The sequence below is a fragment of the Ictalurus furcatus genome, chromosome 8, assembly GCF_023375685.1.
Source record: "Ictalurus furcatus strain D&B chromosome 8, Billie_1.0, whole genome shotgun sequence".
Taxonomy (NCBI): Eukaryota; Metazoa; Chordata; class Actinopteri; order Siluriformes; family Ictaluridae; genus Ictalurus; species Ictalurus furcatus.
The window spans coordinates 16,978,268-17,001,820 of NC_071262.1; the positions used below are offsets into that span (position 1 = coordinate 16,978,268).

The window sequence follows — 23,553 nt, forward strand, 5'->3', positions numbered from 1 at the left end:
TTGCCTTTAACATCAGCCACTGATTTGACGCATGTAACTTATTACTGTGATAGAAAGATTTAGGAAAAGACTTGTTTGGTCCATCGTATTCAAGTGCCAATGGCGGCAGCAGCAGCAGCAGCATATAAAGATTAAGTCAGTCAGCATATTCTCCAGAAATTCAGTATACAGTATATTGCCAGAGCCATATCTCCCTGCAGTTCTCACCTGGTTTCCCACTGAAGCTAAGCACGGTTGAGCCTGGCCAATACCTGGATGGGAGACCTCTTGGGGGAAAAGTGGTATTAGTGAGGCCAGCAGGGGGTGGTCTGTGTGGGGCCTAATTCTCCAGTATAATGACAGTGACCCTATACTATAAAAACAGCACTTTCTTTTGGATGAGACTTTAAACTGAGGTCCTGATTCTCTGTGTGAAAATCCCAGGTCACTTATTGTAAAAGAGTAGGGGTAAACCCAGGTGTCCTGGTGAAATTCTCCCATTGGCCCTTCTCTATCATGGCCCCCTAATAATCCCCATCTCTAAACTGGCTACATCACTCTCTCCTCTCCAATAATAGCTGGTGTGTGGCGTTCTGGTGCATTATAGCTGCCCTTGCATCATCCACGTGGATGCCACACACTAGTGGTGGTTGAGGAGACCCCCCACCAGACTTTGTAAAGCACTTTGAGTGTCTAGAAAAGTGCTATATGAATATAACTCTAACTAACCATATCCCATTTTAATTTACATCTGAATGTGTAATAGTTCTGCAATGCACCCTTCTTAATACTTAGAGTGTTAAGTATAAATATATTTCTGTAATAGGGTGAAATCAGACAGTACGTGGCAAATACCAAAACTTCAATATCATGCGTTTTCCTTTATCAATCTGCACCAAGCTAAATCTTTTGTACTTTTAAATATTGTTTCAAGAAGAAACTGTATCTTAACAAGAGTACTGCAGAATGACTGCAGATGGTTTCTCAGCTGATCTCCGCCCAGAGTGGCCTTCATTTTCAGATTTGTTGGTAGCTTTCAGTGACACAGCAGTTTTAAAAATCAAAGCCACTTACTAAATAAATTGTTTAACTTAATTATAGATGTGGCAATGATTTTTTCTTCTTCTTTGAGAATATCAGTGAGGTTTTTAGGCTAATAGTTATGATTATATTGCTCCAGTTAACGGAAGTATTAACTTTTTGAAGTTCCTTCTTTAGAAATTACTCTTTCATTTGTAGCAGTCAATATAGCAGTCATGTGTAAGTTTGGAATCTATAGAATCATCCTGGTTTAAATTCCAGTATACTGATGGTCATGTAGGGTATACAGTTAGAGCTAGTAACTTTGAATAGTATAAAAAAATACTAGGTCTCAGCAAAACACTCACTCAAAAGAGCCCACTCCTACTCCCCATAGTATTTTGCAAACCATATGTCCACCGTCCTGCCACCACACCCTGTCCTACACTGAGATGTACTTTATACTTGTGGGAAATACTGGACTAATATGATTATTCTATAACTTATCAGTGCCACTACATCAAATAAACATGCTTCTCAGTGCTTCCACAAAATAGCCATTTCTCTGGCACATCAAATAATTGCGCTACAGTCCTACCTCAATTGACCTGTTTGATATAAATATCCACTCATGAACACTCAAAATGGGAGCACTATGTTAAAATAAGCTCAAACAGGACAGTGGCAGAACACAGACCAAGCCACTGCACTGCTCCAGATAGTTTGCTCCAGATATAAGCACCCCAGAGGAAGAGGCCTATGGAAGTTGGGAATAAAATCACCTTATCTGACGTGATGTGATGATAAAATGGCTTCTCATAGCATTATCTGATGGCATAATGTAATATGTGCTTTTCTTTCTACGTTAGACCTTGCTGTGGTGTATGTGGCCCAAAGCATTGCATATATTTCAGCTGTTTCACTGCAGAGTCTTCTTTTATTTCTTTGATGACAAGGTCAGTCTGAGGATGATTCCTGACAGTACTGTGGAATTTACTGCCCCCTTAAATGCCTACAAAGACCATATACTAGGCCAAGGCCTTCTGTATATTGCTACAAGACTGAGCACATAATGTTTATCTCTTGAGGAAGGGGTTTATTGTAATCTCATTTTCACAAGTCTGCTATTCAATCTGGATTCAGGGTAGTATAAAGGAGACAGATGTGGCAATAAATTATAAATTAAAAAATCTCCACCAGAGTTTAATTAACTACCATTTTTAATTAGTCATATCATTAGCTAGTATCTGACAGTGCAACAAAGCATATGTCTTCTTTCACCTCAACATTCCACTAATATTTACTGGTTTTATTAAGCTATCCAAAATTTTCATGGCATCTAGATTTAACCTTCCTTTGTACTGTACATTCACAAGCAACAAATGTCCTAGTTTCTTAATGTAATCCTAGTCCTGCGACTTGGCAGCACGGATAGATTCTGCCATTAATACAATTAAAGCCTATAAGTTCATTTCAGCTGTGTCACTGAAACTAGGACTACCACCTGGCCGAAGATATAGCCATGCCTTCAGGCCCTTACATTAAAACCATACTCTCCACATGTATATGTCATATAAGAAGAATACAGTAATTCTCCCAGTAAACCGAAATAACTCAAATGCCTTCTCCACTGTTTCACTAAACCTAGTACCATGAATGCATGTGCCAGCAGACACCTAGAAGACAGGAAAAAAAGGAATGGAAGGTATGGATATCAACAAGGTGAATGGGAAAGACATGACACAATGAACAAAATGGAGTGCACAAATAAGGACAGAAATGTCCAAAATGGTGACAAAGCATACAAAATAGAACATACTTGGTACACTACCATTGTTTCCTGGACAAAAACTCCAGACTCAACCTAAGATAAAGATGAGCTCATAAGCCCTAACCCAACCAAATTTCCTCACATTTTTTTCATTATTCTCATTCTTTTTTTTTAACCTAATAGGAAAAAAAGTTGGAGGTAGTCTACTGAAGTGTTAGAGGGAGAGTTCAGAAAGCTTAAGTGTGGATTTAAAAAGTAGCACCAGAAGCTTATATTAAACAATAACTCTTTTATAACATCTTGAAGTCCAAATCAGGAGTCACTACATTTGGCTATTTTATTGCACCGCCTCATCCAAAACTAACATGGGAATATGTTCCGCCGATTACTTATTGGCCTTAAACAAGAAAATACATATGTGTATATTCCATATGAATTAAAAAATACATAGCATACTGTATGTCAGACATTTCATAACCTTATACATAGTAATACTTATACATTTATCATTTTCAGCTTAATCATATTCAAATACACAGAAGCCCCAGACAAGATGTAAAAGAAAAAACTCTTTTTTGGACTGCTTTGTATGCATTGCATTTTTCATGAACTCTAGTATCTTAACAGTTGGACTGTATCGATATGCATAGGTTGAAGAAAGTGACACATTTTTTTGAGATTTGTATGTACAGTAAACCCAGTAGGACTAGCACAACAAAAACTTTTAAACATGTGCTAATGTGCTGTGTTCCTTTACAGACAATTTTGAATGACTAGCTTTAGAAGCTAGTTTAACATTTTGTAAAGTTCATCCAAGTGTCATTTTCCATTGTAAGGCACTACAGATTAATTCATTTTTGTTTAGATCAAAAGGCTGGAGTACACAATAAATATAAAGAGGAATATAGCACATTTTTGAGGATTCTGCTCAAGAGCACTTGATTTGATGCGTGCACACTTGCATTATTAATTACTATACACAACTGAAGTAAATGAAAGATATCCTGTACGAGTCTATGGATCTTCTATTGTCCACATTTTCTCTCATGTCTTGTCACTGAGTTAATAAAGACTTTTTTTAACTCTTAAATAAAAGGTGAACAGTGGTTTAAAGAGCAGCCACATTTCAGGCAGTCCGTTTTTATTTATTTATTTATTTATTTATTTTACTTTAGCAAGCCAAAACCAGAGCCAAGAAATAAGGCATTGTCTATCACAAAAAGAAATACGCAGCTATGCATTATGCATTCTATTCATCATATCAGTAATAAATATAGGAATGAAACAAAGCTATGTGGCATCTTCATTAAGGATTAATTGTGCAGAAAGGATTTTGATACTAAATAACCACACAGTTAATCTTTAGCATTACATAAACTGTAGTGGTTATATTCCTATACTAATGACTAAACAGTGCAAGTCTATGCATGGTAAATTGTATGCCTTCAAAAACAGCTAAGACCTAAGATGTAACAGTAATACCCAGTCAGCCAGTGGGAGTGGTCCTCACTGCACAGTGCTGCAGTGCTCAGTGCAGGAGAGACGCCCGCATACAACAGACTAATATTGGTGTTCAGCTATAATGCCAGTTTGTGCAATCTCCCACCAACACAGTCGCCCACTAATAGGGATGAAAGACAAAATTATTTGATGTGTGTAATCGAGAAGAAAGAGGAGGAGATTTATAACTGAAAAAGAGAGACAGAGAAAACAAAAGAGAGAGAGAAATGTTTTCACCTCACTGTGACCGAAGAGTCTCAGAGTCTCTCACAGCAAATGAAACCCTGACACAACACATCAGATCACTCCAGCACCTCAAAGGAGACTCAAAACTCAAGTTCATATGTGCAGAAAATTCCAGATAGGTATCTGTCAGGTGAAGCACCTTTGAGTTCATTAATCTCCCAAAGACAAGCTGCTCCTAATGCGGATTAAGGAATAATCACAGAGATGCAGTTGCTAATGTAATGGTTATCATTTAGTAGACTAAGACAATGTAAGTATTGGCAAAGAGGTCATGTTGTGTCCTCAATTTCCCCCAGCTGTAAGTAGAACAAGCAGAATGAATGACTCAGTAGAGCCAGGGGTCTGACTGTCCCTGTCTGCCTGTTTCCTCTGTGTCCCATTTTAACACGGAGTCTGACAGACATGCCCTTCAGGGTCTTTTCAGCCTGACATGTTAACTTTATCACAAAGTCTAATAGGACATGAAGCTGATCCATCTGAACAGACAAACATGATGCAGTGGATACACGACAACGATGACAAGCAAAAATGTGAATGCAGGTCATCACCACTCCAAAAAGACCTGCTGAGATCAGAGCTCAGGATTGGTACCCTGTCTGGCTTTGTCAGGAAGTACACCCGGGTGCCCCAAATACCCCAGAGTTCATCCCAGCCCAGTCCACAAGCTTCCAGTAACCTTTACCACCAGTCTGGTATGAAGATAGGGTGGCAGTGAGGCAGATAGATCTGAGACAAAGGGGAGAAACTCACACCCCTTTTGTAGACAATACAACTGAATGGAAGGATCAGTACAGTATTAATTCCTTATACATTATGTGAATGATTTAGAAAAGTATTGACATTTATATTGATCGACACATACAGTCAGTCTATCATACTCTGAGCTGAATCTGCTGTCTGGAAGCTTGATTTCTGGATGGGTATTTCTGCTGATCCCCAACCAGATTTCCTACTTACAGTGTCTTAACCTTGATCCAACTCTGCTCTCAGGTCAGTATAAACTGACAGGCTTTTGCACTGTTGTTGCCTAGCCACCATTTACTGTAAGTGGGAGCAATGAAACAGTGACTAAGCCTCCATCGCAGTGCTGATGTGAGCTGGTATTCTCCTCCGAATTATTTCTGGTACTGCCAGCACTTCAGGTGGCACTGTGAACGGTGAAATAAGACATCAGCTGCGTTTAATAAACACCATGTCAGTCACAAAGATTTATAAAAAAAAAAAAAAAAACCCTCATCATTTAGACTGAAAACTGATTATTAAATGATAATCTAAGTATCATAACATGTCAGTCAGCAATGTAGATGATGATGTTAAGTGAAACATTAACATATTACTCATGTTGGGTGGATTTCTTATTGGATAAGAACACAAGATCAAGTTTTGATTAGACTAGAGGAAAAAATCAAAACAAACACTGTCATGTTTGGCGTCTCTTATCTTTTCCTTTTTTTTCTGGATTTAATGTTGCGACAGACAGGGATGAGGAAGCGATTGGGGAGGAGGCGGTGTGGGTTTACGCTGAGTCACTGACCAACTAATCAATACGTGGAATTATTTTATTTATTTTTTTCTTCGGATTTCATCTATGCGTCACGGACGATAATCAATCGTGTACCTGAATTTTCCATGCGCACTTTCACACTCCCATAAATATTCCACAAAGATGCTTACTTACAGTCTACAGTCTTTATTTATTTTTTTCTGCCGTTTCCTGGAATAATAATTAAATAAACATGTTTTACGTATACAGTAGCATAGTCTATATACCGGCGGCACTACACAAACAAAAATACCTTAAAGCAGTGTTGAGTCTCTGCGCCTTGCTGCATTAGTGCGTCATTCGGGACGTTTGAGTCAGAGGATGGTGAAGCTTTTCTTAACATATAATCACTTTAGATAAACTTCTACAAGTCTGTCAAAGCGATGCAGCGTGTCTAGCATTATTCACTCGTTATACAATTGTGTCTTTCAACCTGAACTTGGTCAGCCGGCCGAAGGATCCTAAATTAATCCACTTAGTTTGGATAAAGCCTACGATCTGCTCGCGCACTTCTCCACAAATTTAACAGACAGTCTTAAGGTCTGATATTTAATTCTCACTACAGCACTGATAAAGTCACCAAAATGTGGTGACAGAAGGATAAACAGCCGGCGTCTGCATGTAACGACGTCATTGCTTCAGTTGGTTCATGATATAAACAGAGAGACTGAGAGACAGAGAGAGAGAGAGAGAGAGAGAGAGAGAGAGAGTCACTCCACATCCGCAGTCATGTCACAACAACGCCCGCTTTGTGAGAAACTGCAGATAGAAAGTGTACATACCGTTGCTGATGCGGGCCACTTCAGCCCTGTGTCGGCGAGTGCTGTGCGGAGTGTGTGCGGGTCTGATGAGAGAGGAAGGCAGTGAGGGAGGGGGTGAGAGGGGAGGGAAGGAGGGAGGGAGGGAGGGAGGAGCGGATTGGAGGGAGGCTGGAGAATTGGGATACGGCCACAGCGCCACAGCGAAAATGAGATAGTTGCAATACAGCTGCAACTATGCGAAGTGAGACTCAGGGGCGTTAGCTGGACTGTTAATCATCCGGGGCTGAGCCCAGATTCTTCTCCATAAAAAAAAAACGTTTTAAAACGTACTCCTAAATAGACTGTTTCCATGCATTTTTTCTTACATTTTCTTCCAGCTCAGCTAGTAGCCTAGAGTTTGGTTTTATGGAAGCTGTGGTAACTTAGCTGTCAATGTATGCCATGATCACAAAAAGTTGGATTCATCATAACACTTGCCTCGGGTGCCTACCAGACCGATAAAATATAAAACATTTCTGACTAGACTAGTTTGGTGTTGCTATGAAGGGGAACTAAGCTCTCATTGTATGGAGCTGCTACAGTGCCATGCAAAGTACATTATCTTTCCTTCTGCTCTGTTCATATCATGTTCACGTAAACTGGAACTCATATAGACATTTACGCCTTGTTTTCCTGCTCAGCATGAGAGGGTGTAACTGTTTCAGTTTCAACCCCTTTACTGGTTAAAATAAATAAATAAATAAATAAATAAATAAATCCATTTTTCCTCACACTGACTGTGAGTTAGCATTTGGCAGAATTGAGGCCTGGCAGCCGATAGACACAAGTATTTCTGAGTATTTTCCTGTAAACCCTGTATGACTGGCCTTGTCTCCGTTCACTGAAGATATAAAATTACAGACTGTCTTCTTTTACTGAAGTTCATTTATACAGTGACAAACCGCTCCAAGTGGAGAATTATTCGGGGCTAAAAAAAAAATCTTCAGGGCTACAGCCCCCAATGCCCAGGCCAGGTTACACCCCTGAAGATGATCAAAGTCACTCAGGCACTACACTAAAAAAGCCTTTGCTCTGAAACTTAATAGATTTTTAGAAGACATCCTAATTAACATAATTTTGTAGTGCCACGTGTCAATCTGTACAGTTAATTTAGGAGCTTAATGTAATGACTTCACACCTGCCATGTTAAAGTGCTCCTATTATGCTATAGATATAAACGTGCCTAATTTTGTTTTAGAGGTCTCATGTTTTTGTTTTAGAGGTTTACATGCATCCAAGGTCAAAAAACACTTTAATATTATCATAATTTGCATTGCAGCATCACCTCTTTTTCTCAGTGTCATAAATGACTCGGTCAAGGATCTGTTCACTCTAAACTCCTCCTTTCAGAGAGCCTACTCTGCTCTGATTAGTCAGATGTCCCAGTCTGTTGTGATTGGTCTACCGCTTACAGCGCGTGTCAGAAATGAAACGTCCACTACCATATCTGAATTTCAGCTCAGTAATAATGTCGTCGGTTTTACCTTATCAATTTGAGCCCGAGTCCGATAGTGATACACTGGAAGATCAACCCGAACCACCATTGCAAGCACGATGAGAACAGGACGTTTCTCAGTGGTAAGTTTATATGTAGTTTGACAATACCGTAAGTTAGCCCGTTAGCAGAGGCTAACAGCTAACAGGCTAACAGCTGTGCACTGGCTGCACACGTATACAACACAAATCTACTCATTTGAAACACTCGGTAGAAAATATATACATAAATAATTAATCATACTTACCGATTGTGATCCAGAGGCGCAAGATGGTCCAAATAAAGTGGGTACAGCCCCGTCTTTAATGAATAATCGTTTCGGAAATCCCATGTTGACTTCAGCTAGATTTGAGAAGCAGTCAGTGAAACGACGGGAACACAAATGAAGGTCAGAGTTGAACTGCTGTGGTATCATTTTAAAACGAATTCTAACCACTGAGACTTTACATCCTCATCCTTTTGGAGTCCATGCAAAGTGGTTTTGCTTTTGCAGCGCAAAAGAACAAAGCTACTGTACTGTAGTGTTTGAGGGCAGGTCAAAGTACACGTTGTTCACAAGCATCCAATGAAGACAAGACAGGGGTTTTTTTTTGTTACAAACCTATGTAGGTTTGTACAGGAATTAGTCTGGAATTACTGACAACTCGTTTCAGGTGTTCAGAATCGGTTCTTTCTTTTGGAAGTCAATAACTCCATTTGTCATGCACTTTGATTTTTGAAACTTGGCAGACTTTTTACATTCACAAACAGCTATATAACACTCTACATGAAAGTTATTATCTGAAAAAGCATAATAGGGGCACGTTAAAGGTGTGGTTAAGTTAAGTCTCGTTAAGTTTTGCTGCAGTGAACTTGTAAAATGTAAAAATTGTAAGATGTAAAATTCAAACTAACACATGTCTGGGTGTACAAAATTAAAATAAAGTAAAATAAATAAATAAAAATAATAAAAAATAAAATAAAGATAAAAAGCTGTCCACAAGGCTTAAACATTTAAAGAAATCAAAGGGAAAAACTATCACACACTAACTTTATCTGTTTAATTCTTGCTCATTTCCTGACCAGTGATTTGTTGTTAAGACCATTAAAAGATTAATATTTTGCCATTTTGCGCTTGGCACATTTTTCAACCAGGACTGTACAGACAGTCTAATCCTAAATGACTAGCCAACCTTTTATTATAAATAAACTCTAGTGTTAAATGTGTCGAATTAGCATCAACAGAGTTGAGTTATATTGATATGTAATGGCCTTTACTCATATTATCACGTTGAATTTACAGTACTTATACAAAATGTATACATTCATAGAAAAAAGGTAAAATCTAGAACCCATAAGGAATCTTCAGTTGTCCCCGTGGGAAGGTTTTTATCCCATATTTCATTTTTTCCCCTTTTCCAAAACTGGAACTTTTTTAGGAAGCTAAAAATGCTTAACTATGTAAAGAACCACTGAACATCACTTAATCACAATTTCATATGCTGTGAACTTACCTTGCATTTAGTCTGGTTGTGTAGCCAAAAAATATTGGGGATTTTTTATAGCTTGATAATCCATTTGACACTGGCATTGGAAACGTGTCGCTTATAACAGGTAAAATAGTTTCATATCTGCTTATAACAGGTAAAACAGTTTCATATCTAACATATAAGATTGTACACTAGATTGAAGATTTTTTTAATAAAGGTTTATGTTTGAAATGTGTTTCTAAGACAAATGTAAACAATTAAATTATGAAGTTATAAATGCCCATTTATGAGTGTATTTATGAATCAATATGCAAAACTTGTTTTAAAAACATAATTTTCATTCATTCATCTTCAGTAACTGCTTTATCCTGGTCAGGGTCTTGGTGGATCCTGTGCCTGCACCGGGAACACTGTGTGCAAGGCAGGAGAATTCACCCCGGATGGGATGCTAGTCCATCGCAGGTCACCATGCACACACACACATTCACACACTCATACACACCTGGTGGCAATTTAGTACATCCACTCCACCTACCTGTATGCTTTTAGACAGTGGGAGGAAACACATAAACAAGAGAAGATCATGAGGAACTCCGCACAGACAGTAACCAGAGCTGAAGATTGAATCAAGGAAGAGGCAACTCTACCCACTGCATCACCATTTACTTGACACTTAAATTGTTTCCTTAAACCAGTAGCTTTATTTAGCTTAAAATAAGCAGGGAGGCTATCAGCATAATTTGGAAACGTTAAGAAAAGCCTCATGGCTGAAGCTGGGGAGATCACATTAGAACCACTGCTTAAGAGATATTATTTGAGCATGGAATGGCATGGAAGTGTGTGTTGTGCAGGTATGAATGCATCAGTCACAGTAGCATTTGCAACTTTCTTTTAAACCATTCAATGTTGCTGCCTCAAAACCAAATATTCTGCTACAACATATGGAATTATAATGCTCATGCAAGACCTGAATTATTTTTCTATAGCAGCCAATGAGATTATTAGTATAAGTACAAAATTATCCACAAAATGGTTTATAATCCATTTCTTTATATTTAAATTATTCAAGTATATCAGAATCCATTTTCATTTTCTTGATGTTAATAACAATGCACCTCGTAATGTAAAATATGTTGTAACTGAAACACCCCATCTTTAGTCATAAAGAACAATACAGGCACTTAATCAATTTTATGTTTGACACCATAAAGAGTGAATGTGTGTGCTGTGGTGAGGGATTGCTTAGGGCCAGGGAGAAGGCATGAGGAGAGACCTATATCCCAGCCAGCAGTTTTTTTAGGGTTTAGTGCTGTCAATTCCTCCAGACAAGCCACATTTCTGTCCTTCCCAGTGGAACAGTGATTTATTAGATATGATTCAGCTGTGGTGAATGATAGATTATTTTTCTTATGGCTATTACTGCAGGCGCACAGTGACTTAGTGGTTAGCACGTTCGCCTCACACCTCCAGGGTCGGGGGTTCGACTCCCACTGTGGCCCTGTGTGTGTGGAGTTTGCATGTTCTCCCCGTGTTGCGGGGGTTTCCTCCGGGTACTCCTTTTTCCTCCCCCAGTCCAAAGACATGCATGGTAGGCTGATTGTCATGTCTAAAGTGTCCGTAGTGTATGAATGGGTGTGTGAGTGTGTATGTGATTGTGCCCTGCGATGGATTGGCACCCTGTCCAGGGTGTACCCCGCCTTGTGACCGATGCTCCCTGGGATAGGCTCCAGGTTCCCCGTGACCCTGAAAAGGATAAGCGGTATAGAGGATGGATGGATATTACTGACTACAACAACTGGTTGGTGAAAATTTATCTGGTTTTCTATTTTATTATAACTTACAGTGATGCTATTAACCGTTATTGTCATATATTATAATGCTTGGTTATATGCTAGTCTTAGTACTAATATTATTAATTGTACTATTATCTACGCAAGGCACAGATACATAGAAATGGGCCTTTAGGTGGAGGGGTACCAGCGCCAATGTCCATACTACCATGATAGCAAGGCCATTCTGACTCTTAACTCATATGAGATGGACATTGGGGATAAGCAAATATAAATATAGCAATAGAAGAGGTTAAAAAAAAAAAGTACAGCTAGCCATTTTCATTTAGCACTGAAAAAAATATTTCATAATCTTTATTAAGAGCTTTTTTGTTGAATACATTTCTATTTCCAGCATTGTCTCCAACATCCATTGTTGAACATCAATTACTAAATAATTGAATGAACACACACATGAATGGGTGTTGATGGGCTTAGTGTTCAATGCCACTGATTCCTGCTTGCTCTAGCAACACAGGTAAGATTATGCTTTCTTGCAAGCAATATCCATAGTCATGAAAATTTGCATGGAGAATCAATGCCAGAGGACCTTGACAGAGTGATGCAAAGCCAGCCCTCAGAACCAATCTGTAGGGATATCAATATCCAAACTCTAAATTATTCAGCACACTCCATTATGTATGGTGCCGAGGAAGTCTGCACTATTCCCTGCATGAGCAACCCTGAAAATCCCCTTGGGTATTAGATTTATGGAGTACAGTGCTGTGAAAAAGTATTTGTCCCTATCCTGATTTATTCTGTTTTAATATCTCATACTATATTGTTTCAGAAATTAAAACAAAAGATAAAACAAAGGACATGAATAAACACAAAATACAATTTTAAATTATGTTATTTATTGAAGCAAAAAAGTTATATATGCTAACTGGGCCTGTGTGAAAATGTGTTTGCCCCATAGTTACTAATGCCCAAAATCTATGAAACTGAATTTATAATGGAGTTCAGCTGGACTAGATGCAACCAGGCCTGATTACTGCAAATCCTGTTCAATCAAATCAACACTTAAATAGAACTTTTTCAACAGTATGAGGTTGGTTAAAAGGTCTTACCCAGTAACACACATGACAAAACTGAAATAAATTCCAGAAATGATGAAGAAGAAGGTGATTGAAATACATCAGTCTGGGAAGGGTTACAAAGCTATTTCAAAGGCTTTGGGACTCCAAAGGACCACAGTGAGAGCCATTATTTCCAAATGGAAAAACTCGGCACAGTAGTGAACATTCCCAGAAGTGGCCGACCTTCCACAATTCCTCCAAGAGCACAGCAACTACTCATCCACAACAAGTCACAAAAAAGAGCCAAGGACAACATCAAAGGACCTACAGGCCTCTCTTACATCAATAAAGGTCACTGTTCATGGCATCCATGGAAGAGTGGTGAGGTGAAAACCACTACTAAACCAGAAGAACATTAAGGCTCATCTGAATTTTGCCAAAACACACCTTGATGATCCTCAAACTTTTGAGGGGAATGTTCTGTGGAGTGATGAGTAAAAATGGTACTGTTTGGAAGACAGGGGTCCCATTACATCTGGCATAAACAAAACACAGAATTCCACAAAAAGAGCATCATACCTATGGTCAAGCATGGTGATAGAAGTGTGATGGTGTGGGGATGCTTTGCTGCTTGAGGGTCTGGGCAACTTGCAATAACTGAGTAAAACATGAATTCTGCTTTCTACCAGAAAATCCTAAAGGAGAGTGTCCCGTCTTCAGTCCATAATTTGAAACTCAAGCACAACTGGATTATGCAGCAAGACAATGAACCAAAGCATATGACTAAGTCCTAGTCCTAGAAGTAAGTGAAAGACTGTTATAATTGAAAGACTCGAAAAAAGTTACTGAAAGTGTTTGGTTGCAGTTATTGCTGCTTAAGGTGGCACAACCAGATTTTCAGTTTAAGGGGTCAATTATTTTTTCACAAAGGTGATAGGTGTTGGATAACTTTTTTTGCTTCAATAACATAAAATACTTAAATAATGTATTGTGTGTTTACTCAGGTTGCCTTTGTTATGTTATATTAGTATCAGATATACACAAAAACAGAAGAAATCAGAAGAAAAATACTTTTTCAGCTCACTGTATATGTATTCCCTTCAAGTATTACATTTCCACTCTATAGGCATGTGTGCACGTACTTCAAAACAATGCATGAGACATTCAAAACTACAATGGCGGAGTACAGGACTGGGTTTGTGATGCTCAAGATTATGAGTTTATTGACAATTCTCCAGCAAATTGTAGATTTACTGCATCACTAATACGACCAGCGGAGACGCATTTGTTACATAGGCCAAATTATTAACCCACATTTACGCAGATGAAGAGTATTCAAAATCTTAATTATCTTTGTAATTGTCTGTTTTGGAGTATCTGTATCTGTATCCTTTTATTGCTAATAAAATATAGAAAACAGACTGACTGCCAGCGTCTCACTATTTGCACTATTTCGAGCTTTGTTAACAGAATTCTGACCTGGGGCACAAGAAAAGCTAAAAGATTGGGTTGAAGACAGAAAAATCCATTTCCACAATGAAAACTTTATGCACATTACATTATATTAGATTATGGATGTCTCAGCATTTAGTAACCAAGAAAAATAAGCCAAATATATGCTTGACAAGCGTGCGTTTTCACAATTCCTTATTACAATGAATAATTTTCCAAGTCCAACTATTGAGATTCTAAGTAACTGGAGACTTTTTTTGTACTCCATGTAAATCCTAAGCCGTTTCAATCGTTTGAGAAATGTAAACGTTATTATGCTTTTTATCAAGAAAAACCACAGCTTGTATTTGTTTATAGGGCAGTCTTGCCTGGATCAATATGGCGGACACCTTGACGTGAATGGTTATGTGCTCAGGCATGTAGTGTTTCTTTACAAAGTGACATCGCCAAATACTGGCCTGGCATGCAAAATACAGCATTTTTAGTCGTTTTCGCAGATCCGTGTGAATGGGGATTGTTTTGACAACGTTGTTGTCTGTGCGCGAAACTTTTCAAAAGCGCAAAGGAAAAACTTTTCCCTTTCACACTGTCGTGTAAACGTACCCTGAATCTACTGTCTTGCTTGCACTTGGTGCCTAAATGTATTTACCTTTTCAAAGCATTTACATTTCCTTCGTCCATAATGTATGAGCTCCCGCCAAGGGTCCTCTATGATCTTCTGAAATATCATTATGTTCACAATAGTTATCCTTAGACCTCAAAGGAACAGTAGTTTCAGAATAGCCAGAACAACATGTGCTTCAAAACAGTCATTACAATTAGCCACTACAACAAGTTTTGCTTATTTCATATAAATGTATGTATTTGTGTCAGAAGCTTGCAGATGGTCTTCATAGGTTAACCTACTTTAACTGCCAAAAGTGTATCAAAAGTGTTGATACATAAAATTGTTTAATCTAGACCAATATACATTAGTTTAGTAGCCAAGGCATCTGCCTCTAAAAGTCTCACCTAGTGCTATATTAGACTTCCATGAGTTCCAAATGTAGATCATTTTTTCTTCAACTCACAAAAGTTGCCGAGAGACTCTGAACCTCTTAGTGCAGTTTAAAACCATTTATACAGGAAACGTAGACAGAAAGATGTCTCAGAGCAGCTTTTGAAGCTTATTGCATTGCATCTCCAGAATATGACATCAGCAACAGGGAGAATTAAAAAGAGCTGAGCAGAATGACACAGCACTTCAGAGCTCTCTGCAGTCTACGAGCCTGAATAATCTGTGCAGTACTCAAGAACAAATCAATTATTAAACCTTGACATGCACTATAAATAGATCAATTAAAATGATTAGATTATGCTGACCATGTCCATTTTAGCCATCGCAGTTTAAACTATAATAACCTATAGTTTGAGATTAAGGCCTTGCTCACAGCTATAATTTACACAATTATGTTTTCTATTTATACTTGCACCAGTTGGTGGGAGGGCACAGAGAGTGACAGTGTGAGATTAAGAGACACAGAGACAGAGGTGATTTGCCACTGTCACCCTTGTTGCCAGCACATGAGTATTTTTGCACAATATTGCATCTCAATGACCTGCTGTCAGCACTCTCCACTGAGAGTAAAATATCTATATAGCTCACTCAGATGAATCACGCAGAGGATTATATAACATCTGTTAATGGAGCAATAACCAGAAGTACAGCCCAATTGATTCCATCTGTCCTAATGTAGTAGGAGACCAGGGTCGCAGTTAGAGCATTCCAGTCTAATACAATGTGACCGTGCAGGCAGGTTTGCATTACTCTTTTATACATTACTCTAATTATACTTAGCATATGGCCTACTAAACACTCACATGCATACTTCTTTGTATCACACATACAGTACACTATCTATATTCTCAGTCCCTCGAGGATTTTGCAATGCAAAATCAAGGAACTCTGCAATATTTGTTGGTGCTTCCACAGATTTGGGTCAAGACGTTTCATGTGACAGCATCACAACGCGCATTCAGCCAAAGCCTTCGTTGATTTATGTGTGTCGAACATGTAATGAACATTCTCATTTACCAACAAATATCACTGCGAAAGCCAGTGCAGAACAATTTTATGGAATTGCAATTTCGCGAATTCAAATAGTTTACCAAATAGTTTACCAAATTTGCAACGCAAATTTTGAAAAAAGCCGCAGCAAAACAGGATGTTCTTGAGAAGTAGGACTGTCAGAAACTGATATGTAGAGTGGGAAAGCCATGACTAGATAGATATTAACCCAGAAAGCAAATGATTCAGTGCTGGCACAAGCTTATCACTTTCATCTGGCTTCATTTAATGCGTGAAATTATGATTATATACTCATCCAAATCTTAATAAATCTATATCTCAGATGTGATATGGGCCAGAACCTATGAAATGCTGCATAAGCATTGGATATGGTTGGTTGAATCTGGACCATTTCTGGCCCAGGCCTTTGTGTGCTAACCATATTTCATCTGGAATCTTCTGTTACCTGTGGATTAAATCCTCAGAATTGATGCAAATAATCCAACACTTTGACTTGCATGAACTCAGAAAAAGTTATTACCCCATTTGAAGTCAAAACAGCTTCTTAAATCCTGCTTATCTCATAATTTACTTAGGTGTATAAATGCATGAAAGCGTGAGAAAATATTAGAGATTTTTCTGTTTTTCCAGCACAAATAAGCAATCTAACGTTTGTTTCCATTCAAAGCACATTTAAAAGGAGAGGTAGCAAAGCAGGCTGAGATGCAATTCAGCAAAAACAAAGCCCATCGATCAATGTGCCTCATCTGAATTCCCCGGGATAAAAAACAAAAACGCAAGAGCTCCCTGAGGTAAAGTACCAGACAGAGGCAGACAGAGAGGGAGACTTTGCTGCTGATCTGGGTCACTCCCACTCTGTTATGGAAGGGTCATATTTATAGCTACTTAATGCTGCACTGACTTTTATGTGTGTGTGTGTGTGTGTGTGTGTGTGTGTGTGTGTTCACACACCCTCCTATCAGGAGGATCTGATCTTCACTTGTCTGCAAGCTAATTAAGTTTGAATGAACAACCATGTTAATGCAGCCAAAATACAGTTCCATGTGTAACCCATGCACACACACATACATAAACACACACATAGACAAGTTTTTATACATTTCAATGTAAAGTTGATTAAGCACACATAATTAAACAGCAAAACATTTTATTATTTAAAGGATCAAAGCTCCACATCTAAATTTATTTTCAACCCCTATACTAGAGACATTGAATAGCTGGATCAGTAAGTCACATACAGGAGCTTGTGCTGCACTGAGTGTGATTTTCCACAAGAGGGCATCACATCATGAATTGCAACAAATGTTTTTTATCTCACTCATGCAGTGGTCTTTAATGTCACTGACATGAACCAGAAGACAGCACAGACGTCCACTTATCACTAGAATAAACCTTCTACCAGATAACAGCCTTTAGCTATCTAAATCACTTGCAGCATTGTATGTTTTTGAAGTAAGGTAACTATAGTTGCAATCAAAATTATTCAACCCCCATTGCAAATCAGGTTTATTGTCAAAATTTACAGACTTTCAGCTGTTTGAAATGAACAAATCAAACAAAAGCAATTGAAATAGTTCAACACAATGAATGCTTCAAGTGGTTTCCCCAAATTCAACTGAAAATGCAACTTATAATGACTTCTCCAGTTTCAAAATTATTCAACCCTCTGAATAGAATCCCTCCCAACACCACAAACATGCAAAACAGGTGTTGTCTCAAGCACACCTGATGCAACTAATCAAGGGCTTCATTAGTTGCACCAAGTGTGCTTGAGCTGGAACAAATGAAATACCTGAACTGGCTAGGGGCAGAAAATTCATAAAATACCTAAACTGACTAGGAGTTTGTTGAGTGTACACTACCTTTACAGGGCAGAAAAAGGAAGCTATCAATGGCTGCAACCAGATCTCTGAGAAAGCAGGTTGTGAAAAACCCTTGAGTGACTGCAAAAGACCTGCAGAAAGACTTGGTGGCAAAAGGCACTGAGGTTTCAACGAGCACAGTAAGGCACGTACTAAACACAGAAGGTTTCCATGCCAGAACTCCAAGACGTACACCACTACTGACCCAAAAGCACAAGAAAAGTCTGCTCAAAATCATATAAATAAGCCACAGATGTTTTGGGATTCTGTTTTTTTGGAACGATTAAACAAAACTGGAATTTTTTGGCATGATGGATCAGTGGTATGTCTGGAAGAAGAAGAATGAAGAAAGAACACTCAGTCCACAATTAAGCATGGTGGTGGCTTGGTGATGCTCTGGGGCTGCTTTGCATCCTCTGGCACTGGAAACCTGCAGCATGTGGAAGGCAGCATATGGATTCACTGAAGTATCAGGAAATCCTAGGAAAAAACATCATGCCATCTGTGAGGAAGCTGAAGCTTGGGCATCACTGGACCTTCCGACAGGACAATGATCCCAAGCATACCTCAAATTCCACCAAGGCTTGGTTGCAGAAGAAGTCCTGGAAGATTCGACAGGGCCATCACAGTCACCTGACTTGAACACCATAGAAAATGTCTGGTGGGATTTGAAGAAGGCAGTTGTAGCACGCAAACCAAAGAATATTACTGAACTGGAGGCCATTGCTCATGAGGAATGGGTTAAGATTCCTCAGGAACGCTGCCAGAAGTTATGCATCTCATTTGCAGCAGGTCATAACAGCAAAAGGGTGCTCTACTAAGTACTAAAGATGCTTGCCATGAAGGGGTTGAATAATTTTGAAACTGGAGAAATCACTATAAGTTGCATTTTCAGTCGAATTTGGGGAAACCACTTGAAGCATTCGTTGTGTTGAACTATTTCAATTGCTTTTAAAAAAAAAAAAGCAATCACCCACTTATCTTAACTTAAACATCAAGCAGATTATGAATGGTAAATGGGTTCCAAGTAATGATGTGGTACCAACTGCACTGCCTGCAAAATAATATTTGTGTTAAGCTGAACTGTGAATATGATATGGTATCATTTATGAAGGCTGTGGTATAATGTGGTGAGCTCAGACCATGAGCATGTTCTTCTGTGGGGTTCCTGGGTACTGATCCACCCGTTTTACCACTCCACTAAAGAGTACTTCAGCTGGAGCACTCAAGTCACGCAAAGGGCCAAAAACTCTCTCAAAGAGAAATTCTGCTATTATAAATAAGTAAATATTGAACATATGATGGGCAAATTGCAACCCTTTTTTTTAACTTGATCGGATAAAGCTGTGGTGGTTACCTTTATGCAAAGATCAGGGATTAACATGTACTAGAAATGCAGTTGGTGCTAGGGTAAAAAAAAATGCTATCTAGCATAATTTCTAATTAGGCTTGTGTGATATTAATTTTTCTCTGCAATTAACAATTTTTTAAAAATCCCCATAAACAATTTAATCATCCCAAACCAAAAGCCTTAAAAAGTCAGTCAAATAAGCAGTTCCACCATTTCAGGAGAGTAGGGGAGGGCATAATAATATTATCAGCTGTGCAGTCGGGAACTGCTTGATGGCAGCAACAATCGCCAAAAAAATCACCTGCAGTAAGAATCTTCAGTAATGCAAAATAAACAGTAAAAAAAAAGCATAACAGTACATTTTTATATAATCATTTTACAAATTGGATGTTCGTTTGCATGCATGACAAAAAACATGTATTTAACCACTTTCTAATTATAATCACCATTAACATTATTTGTAAATTGTTAGATTTGACATTCGTTATAGGTCTATTCAATACTTTTAAGTCAAAATATTTGTCCATTTTTCTTTTTTTTCTCTTTCTCTTTCAATTAAATACCTAAAGGGTGGCAGGTCTGGTAATATAATATAATCAGACCAAATGTCACTGGATATCATGGCATGTAATATCATGTAGGGATGAAAAACTATTACGTCATACAAGCCTAGTTCTATCAATAAATCAATAAATTTCCCCTGCCAAAATCAATGCTCCAATGCCCCTGCAAACTGAGAGATACCTAAAAGCTGCTTTCAGAGTAATGTGAAAGGGCAGCTTGTACCCACATAATCAGAACATAACTCACAGCTTACAACAACCCAGATGCTAATATTACAGAATTTATCACAATGCCATCTGCAAAACAACTAGTAGTGCTTATTCTTTGTGGCCCAAAGAAAAGGAAAAAGACAAACAAACACTTCTGTATTCAAATGCACAGCACTGCATACTGGAATCATTTTGATGGTGCAGCTTTCTGATGTATTTTTAGCCCCTTTATTTTACCATGGATGTCTCATAGGAATTCAACAGCTATGTGATATAATGTATCCATAAACTTCAAAAGAAGATTAAAAGGGCTTCATGAAGATAACATTCAAGAAACACCTGAACCGTTATATCCAGGGTGAGAAAGCCTTATTCAGCCCAACCACACAGACTAAAGGTCTAAGCCTGCACACACACACACACACACACACTGCAGCAGGAGAGACTGACTCTGCAGCTCCCCTCCTCCTCACATTGCACTCTAATGACTATGGAAGGCAGTGCAGTGCGCTAAGCTGCTGCATGCTACCCTGCAAACACACATGCAGAGAGATCCTTCTGGAGCAGATGGGAGAGAATATACAGTCTGTTCATGTTTACAAGACATACAGTAGCCACAAGCTGCAAAGTCTCATGTGTGATTACAGCATGTGACCTTGGAGCAGTAATATCTGTAAACAAATCCATGTGTTTCTGAAATCCTGTGTGCTGGTGAGACAGAAATGATATTTGACGCTTCCTGGCATCATACTAATGAAATTAGAAGAGTTGGTTTGATTAAGAAGAAGACGACAAGTCCACCAAAACCTTATAGAACCTCTTTATTTCTGCAATTAAAGCCCAACTAACTTCCCAGATTAGACCCATGACTGACCTCTGACCTCCGCAGAAAACTGGGCAGAGTGTCGAGTTATGAAGAGCTGAAGCTGTTTGTCCAGATCACATTCTTCGAGGCTGATGTTCCAGGAACGGATCCCTGCAAGCACAAGGAAAAATCAATCTATTTTACTGCATGCATTCTTCAAACACACAAAGACAAAACACCCGTACAAGGGAAAAGAAAGACTTTAATGTAATTTTTGTATACCTCTGTGATAACAGAAATACATGGAATATGATATGTGCTAAAACAAAGAAGAACGTACAAGCTATTTTAAGGGATTATCCCTATTTGTGGATTATATTTGCAGAAAGTTACAGTGGAGTAATGTATTACTCCACTATCACAGCTGCTACAACTTCTATGGCATTTTTTTTATGTGTTTAATGAATATTCATGGAATCTTATTAAGTATTATGCAACGATGGACAAAAGCACAGATGGCTCACAATGCTCTGTGGCGTAACCCTCTGAACACAGCACATGAAGCATTAGAGGATGAATTTAAATCTTCGTGCACCTCTTCTACTTTCTATTCATCTTTATAATCTGGCTTTTACTTCTGCTTTTTTCCATCAGATGCTGATTCGCTTAGAGGCAGGAAGAGCAAAAATTGCACACTCTGCAGTTTCCAGCTCACATACATAAACATCCAGATGACAGACTCCAAGCACAGTGAGTCCATTTCAGATTGTAATTGCTACCAAAAGCACAAATAAAAGTCAAGAAAAAAGTGTCTTTGGGCCAAGCACCCAAATGAAAGTTAGGCTGAATGACTCAAGGTGTTGTGACAGTCTTGAGTCTTTCTTACCAGCATTATATATGAATCATGGATATTGAATTGCAAGTAGTTTTTTAGTTTGTTGTTGGAAATGTCCAGAAGAAGACGACTGTTTTTTATCGCTAAACTAATGAGGTCTGTGTTTGTTCAGTATCTTAAAACAGTGACTACAGCATCTAAGAGAAGCCAAGTGAGCATACTGTTTTTGGTACACAGCCTAGAGAAGTCTTCCACATCAGCACTCATTTTCAGACTGCCTTTGCATTATTATTCTATGGCGTGTTGCTATGGGCCAATTTTCTGTATACAGGTACGCTTAGTTATATACTATTTTAATATTAAATCACTCTAAGATAGATCTGAGTCAAATGCGTTTTTCGACAGCCTCAAATACATGACCAACTAAGCTAGTGGTACTATGTAATCTATGTTCACGTATTAATACTATTACTGTACTAGTGCTCACAAAGAAGCTCTTAAAACACCAACAAAGTAAAGCATCACCCTGACACTTCAAGCTTCATGTGGTCTATACAGATAAAATTCTCTTGATCACAGCTTCACATCAGATAAGGCAGGTGTCTAATAATCTGATATTTTAATATACGGACCACACCACAGTTTCACATCAGTGAATCATTCTTTCAACCTAAGAACCCCAGAAACCTACCATACAGTTAAAACACATTTCTGGCTCCACTTTTATGCGGAGTTTGAACATAAATGTGTGTCAGCAGTGTGTGTACACAGCCACCCTATAATGGTAAAAATCCACCCACTCCTTTTTTAATATTCCCCATAAATCATAAACAGTGTCTCAAAATGAGTCGTTTGCGTTTTCTCTCCAACGTGACGGCACATTGGAACAGGGCCCTACTACCATATCCGTGAGCCCCTACCCAACTAATATCTGGTCAGTGGTGGTCCTCTGGTGATATCTTTCAGGACTGATAGATGGGGTACAGCAACATCCATCCATCCATTTTCCATACCGTAATCCTACACAGGGTCACGGGGAACCTGGAGCCCATCCCAGGGAGCTCGGGGCACAAGGCGGGGGACACCATGGACAGGATGCCAACCCATCGCAGGGCACAATTGCACACACACACACACACACACACACACTATGGACAATTTAGAGATGTCAATCAGACTACAACACATGTCTTTGGACCGGGGGAGGAAACCAGAGTACCCAGAGGAAACCTCCGAAGCACAGGGAGAACATGAAAACTCCTTGGGTACAACAATAGATGGGCACCTATATAGTAGGGGTACCTGATAAAGTGTCCATTGAGTGTATAACACAGTAAACAAGTTTCTGCATAATTGTGTCCACAGTATATACTCTATAGTCCACTGGTCACAACTGTATGTAGCTATTAGCCAGATAAACACTATTTCAGGTACCAAAACCAAGCACACCATTAGAATAATTTGGCAATCCTTGCTCAAGTGCTGTCCTAAGACATTTGTATTGTGATGACAGATGTTAGCTCTCCAATGTGTACATTTGGTTACATACATACTGGTTATACTGGGAATACTGCATTATGGTACCTCACAGTATATTATATAAAACACCATCAGTATCTCTAGTGCAGTTATATTAATGATCAATGAGTAATCAGTATAAGCTATAATAAATGCTTGCTTACTGCGATCACAGTGTAGGAGGATTGGTTTGTCTACATGCATTTTGATGTTGCTTT

General features: G+C 38.6%; 1 protein-coding gene across 2 annotated transcripts in view; it reads right to left on the reverse strand.

Moving 5' to 3' along the window:
• Nucleotides 1–23,553, reverse strand: part of map1ab (microtubule-associated protein 1Ab) — a 42,769-nt gene that overhangs the window by 18,264 nt on the left and 952 nt on the right. The window contains exon 2 of one of the 2 annotated variants that reach the window (XM_053631121.1): nt 21,052–21,153. In XM_053631121.1, the coding sequence (XP_053487096.1) occupies nt 21,052–21,153 (102 nt within the window). Of the gene's footprint in view, nt 1–6,841; nt 6,917–21,051; nt 21,154–23,553 lie in introns of those variants that run through there. The other variant, XM_053631122.1, reaches the window with a different exon arrangement.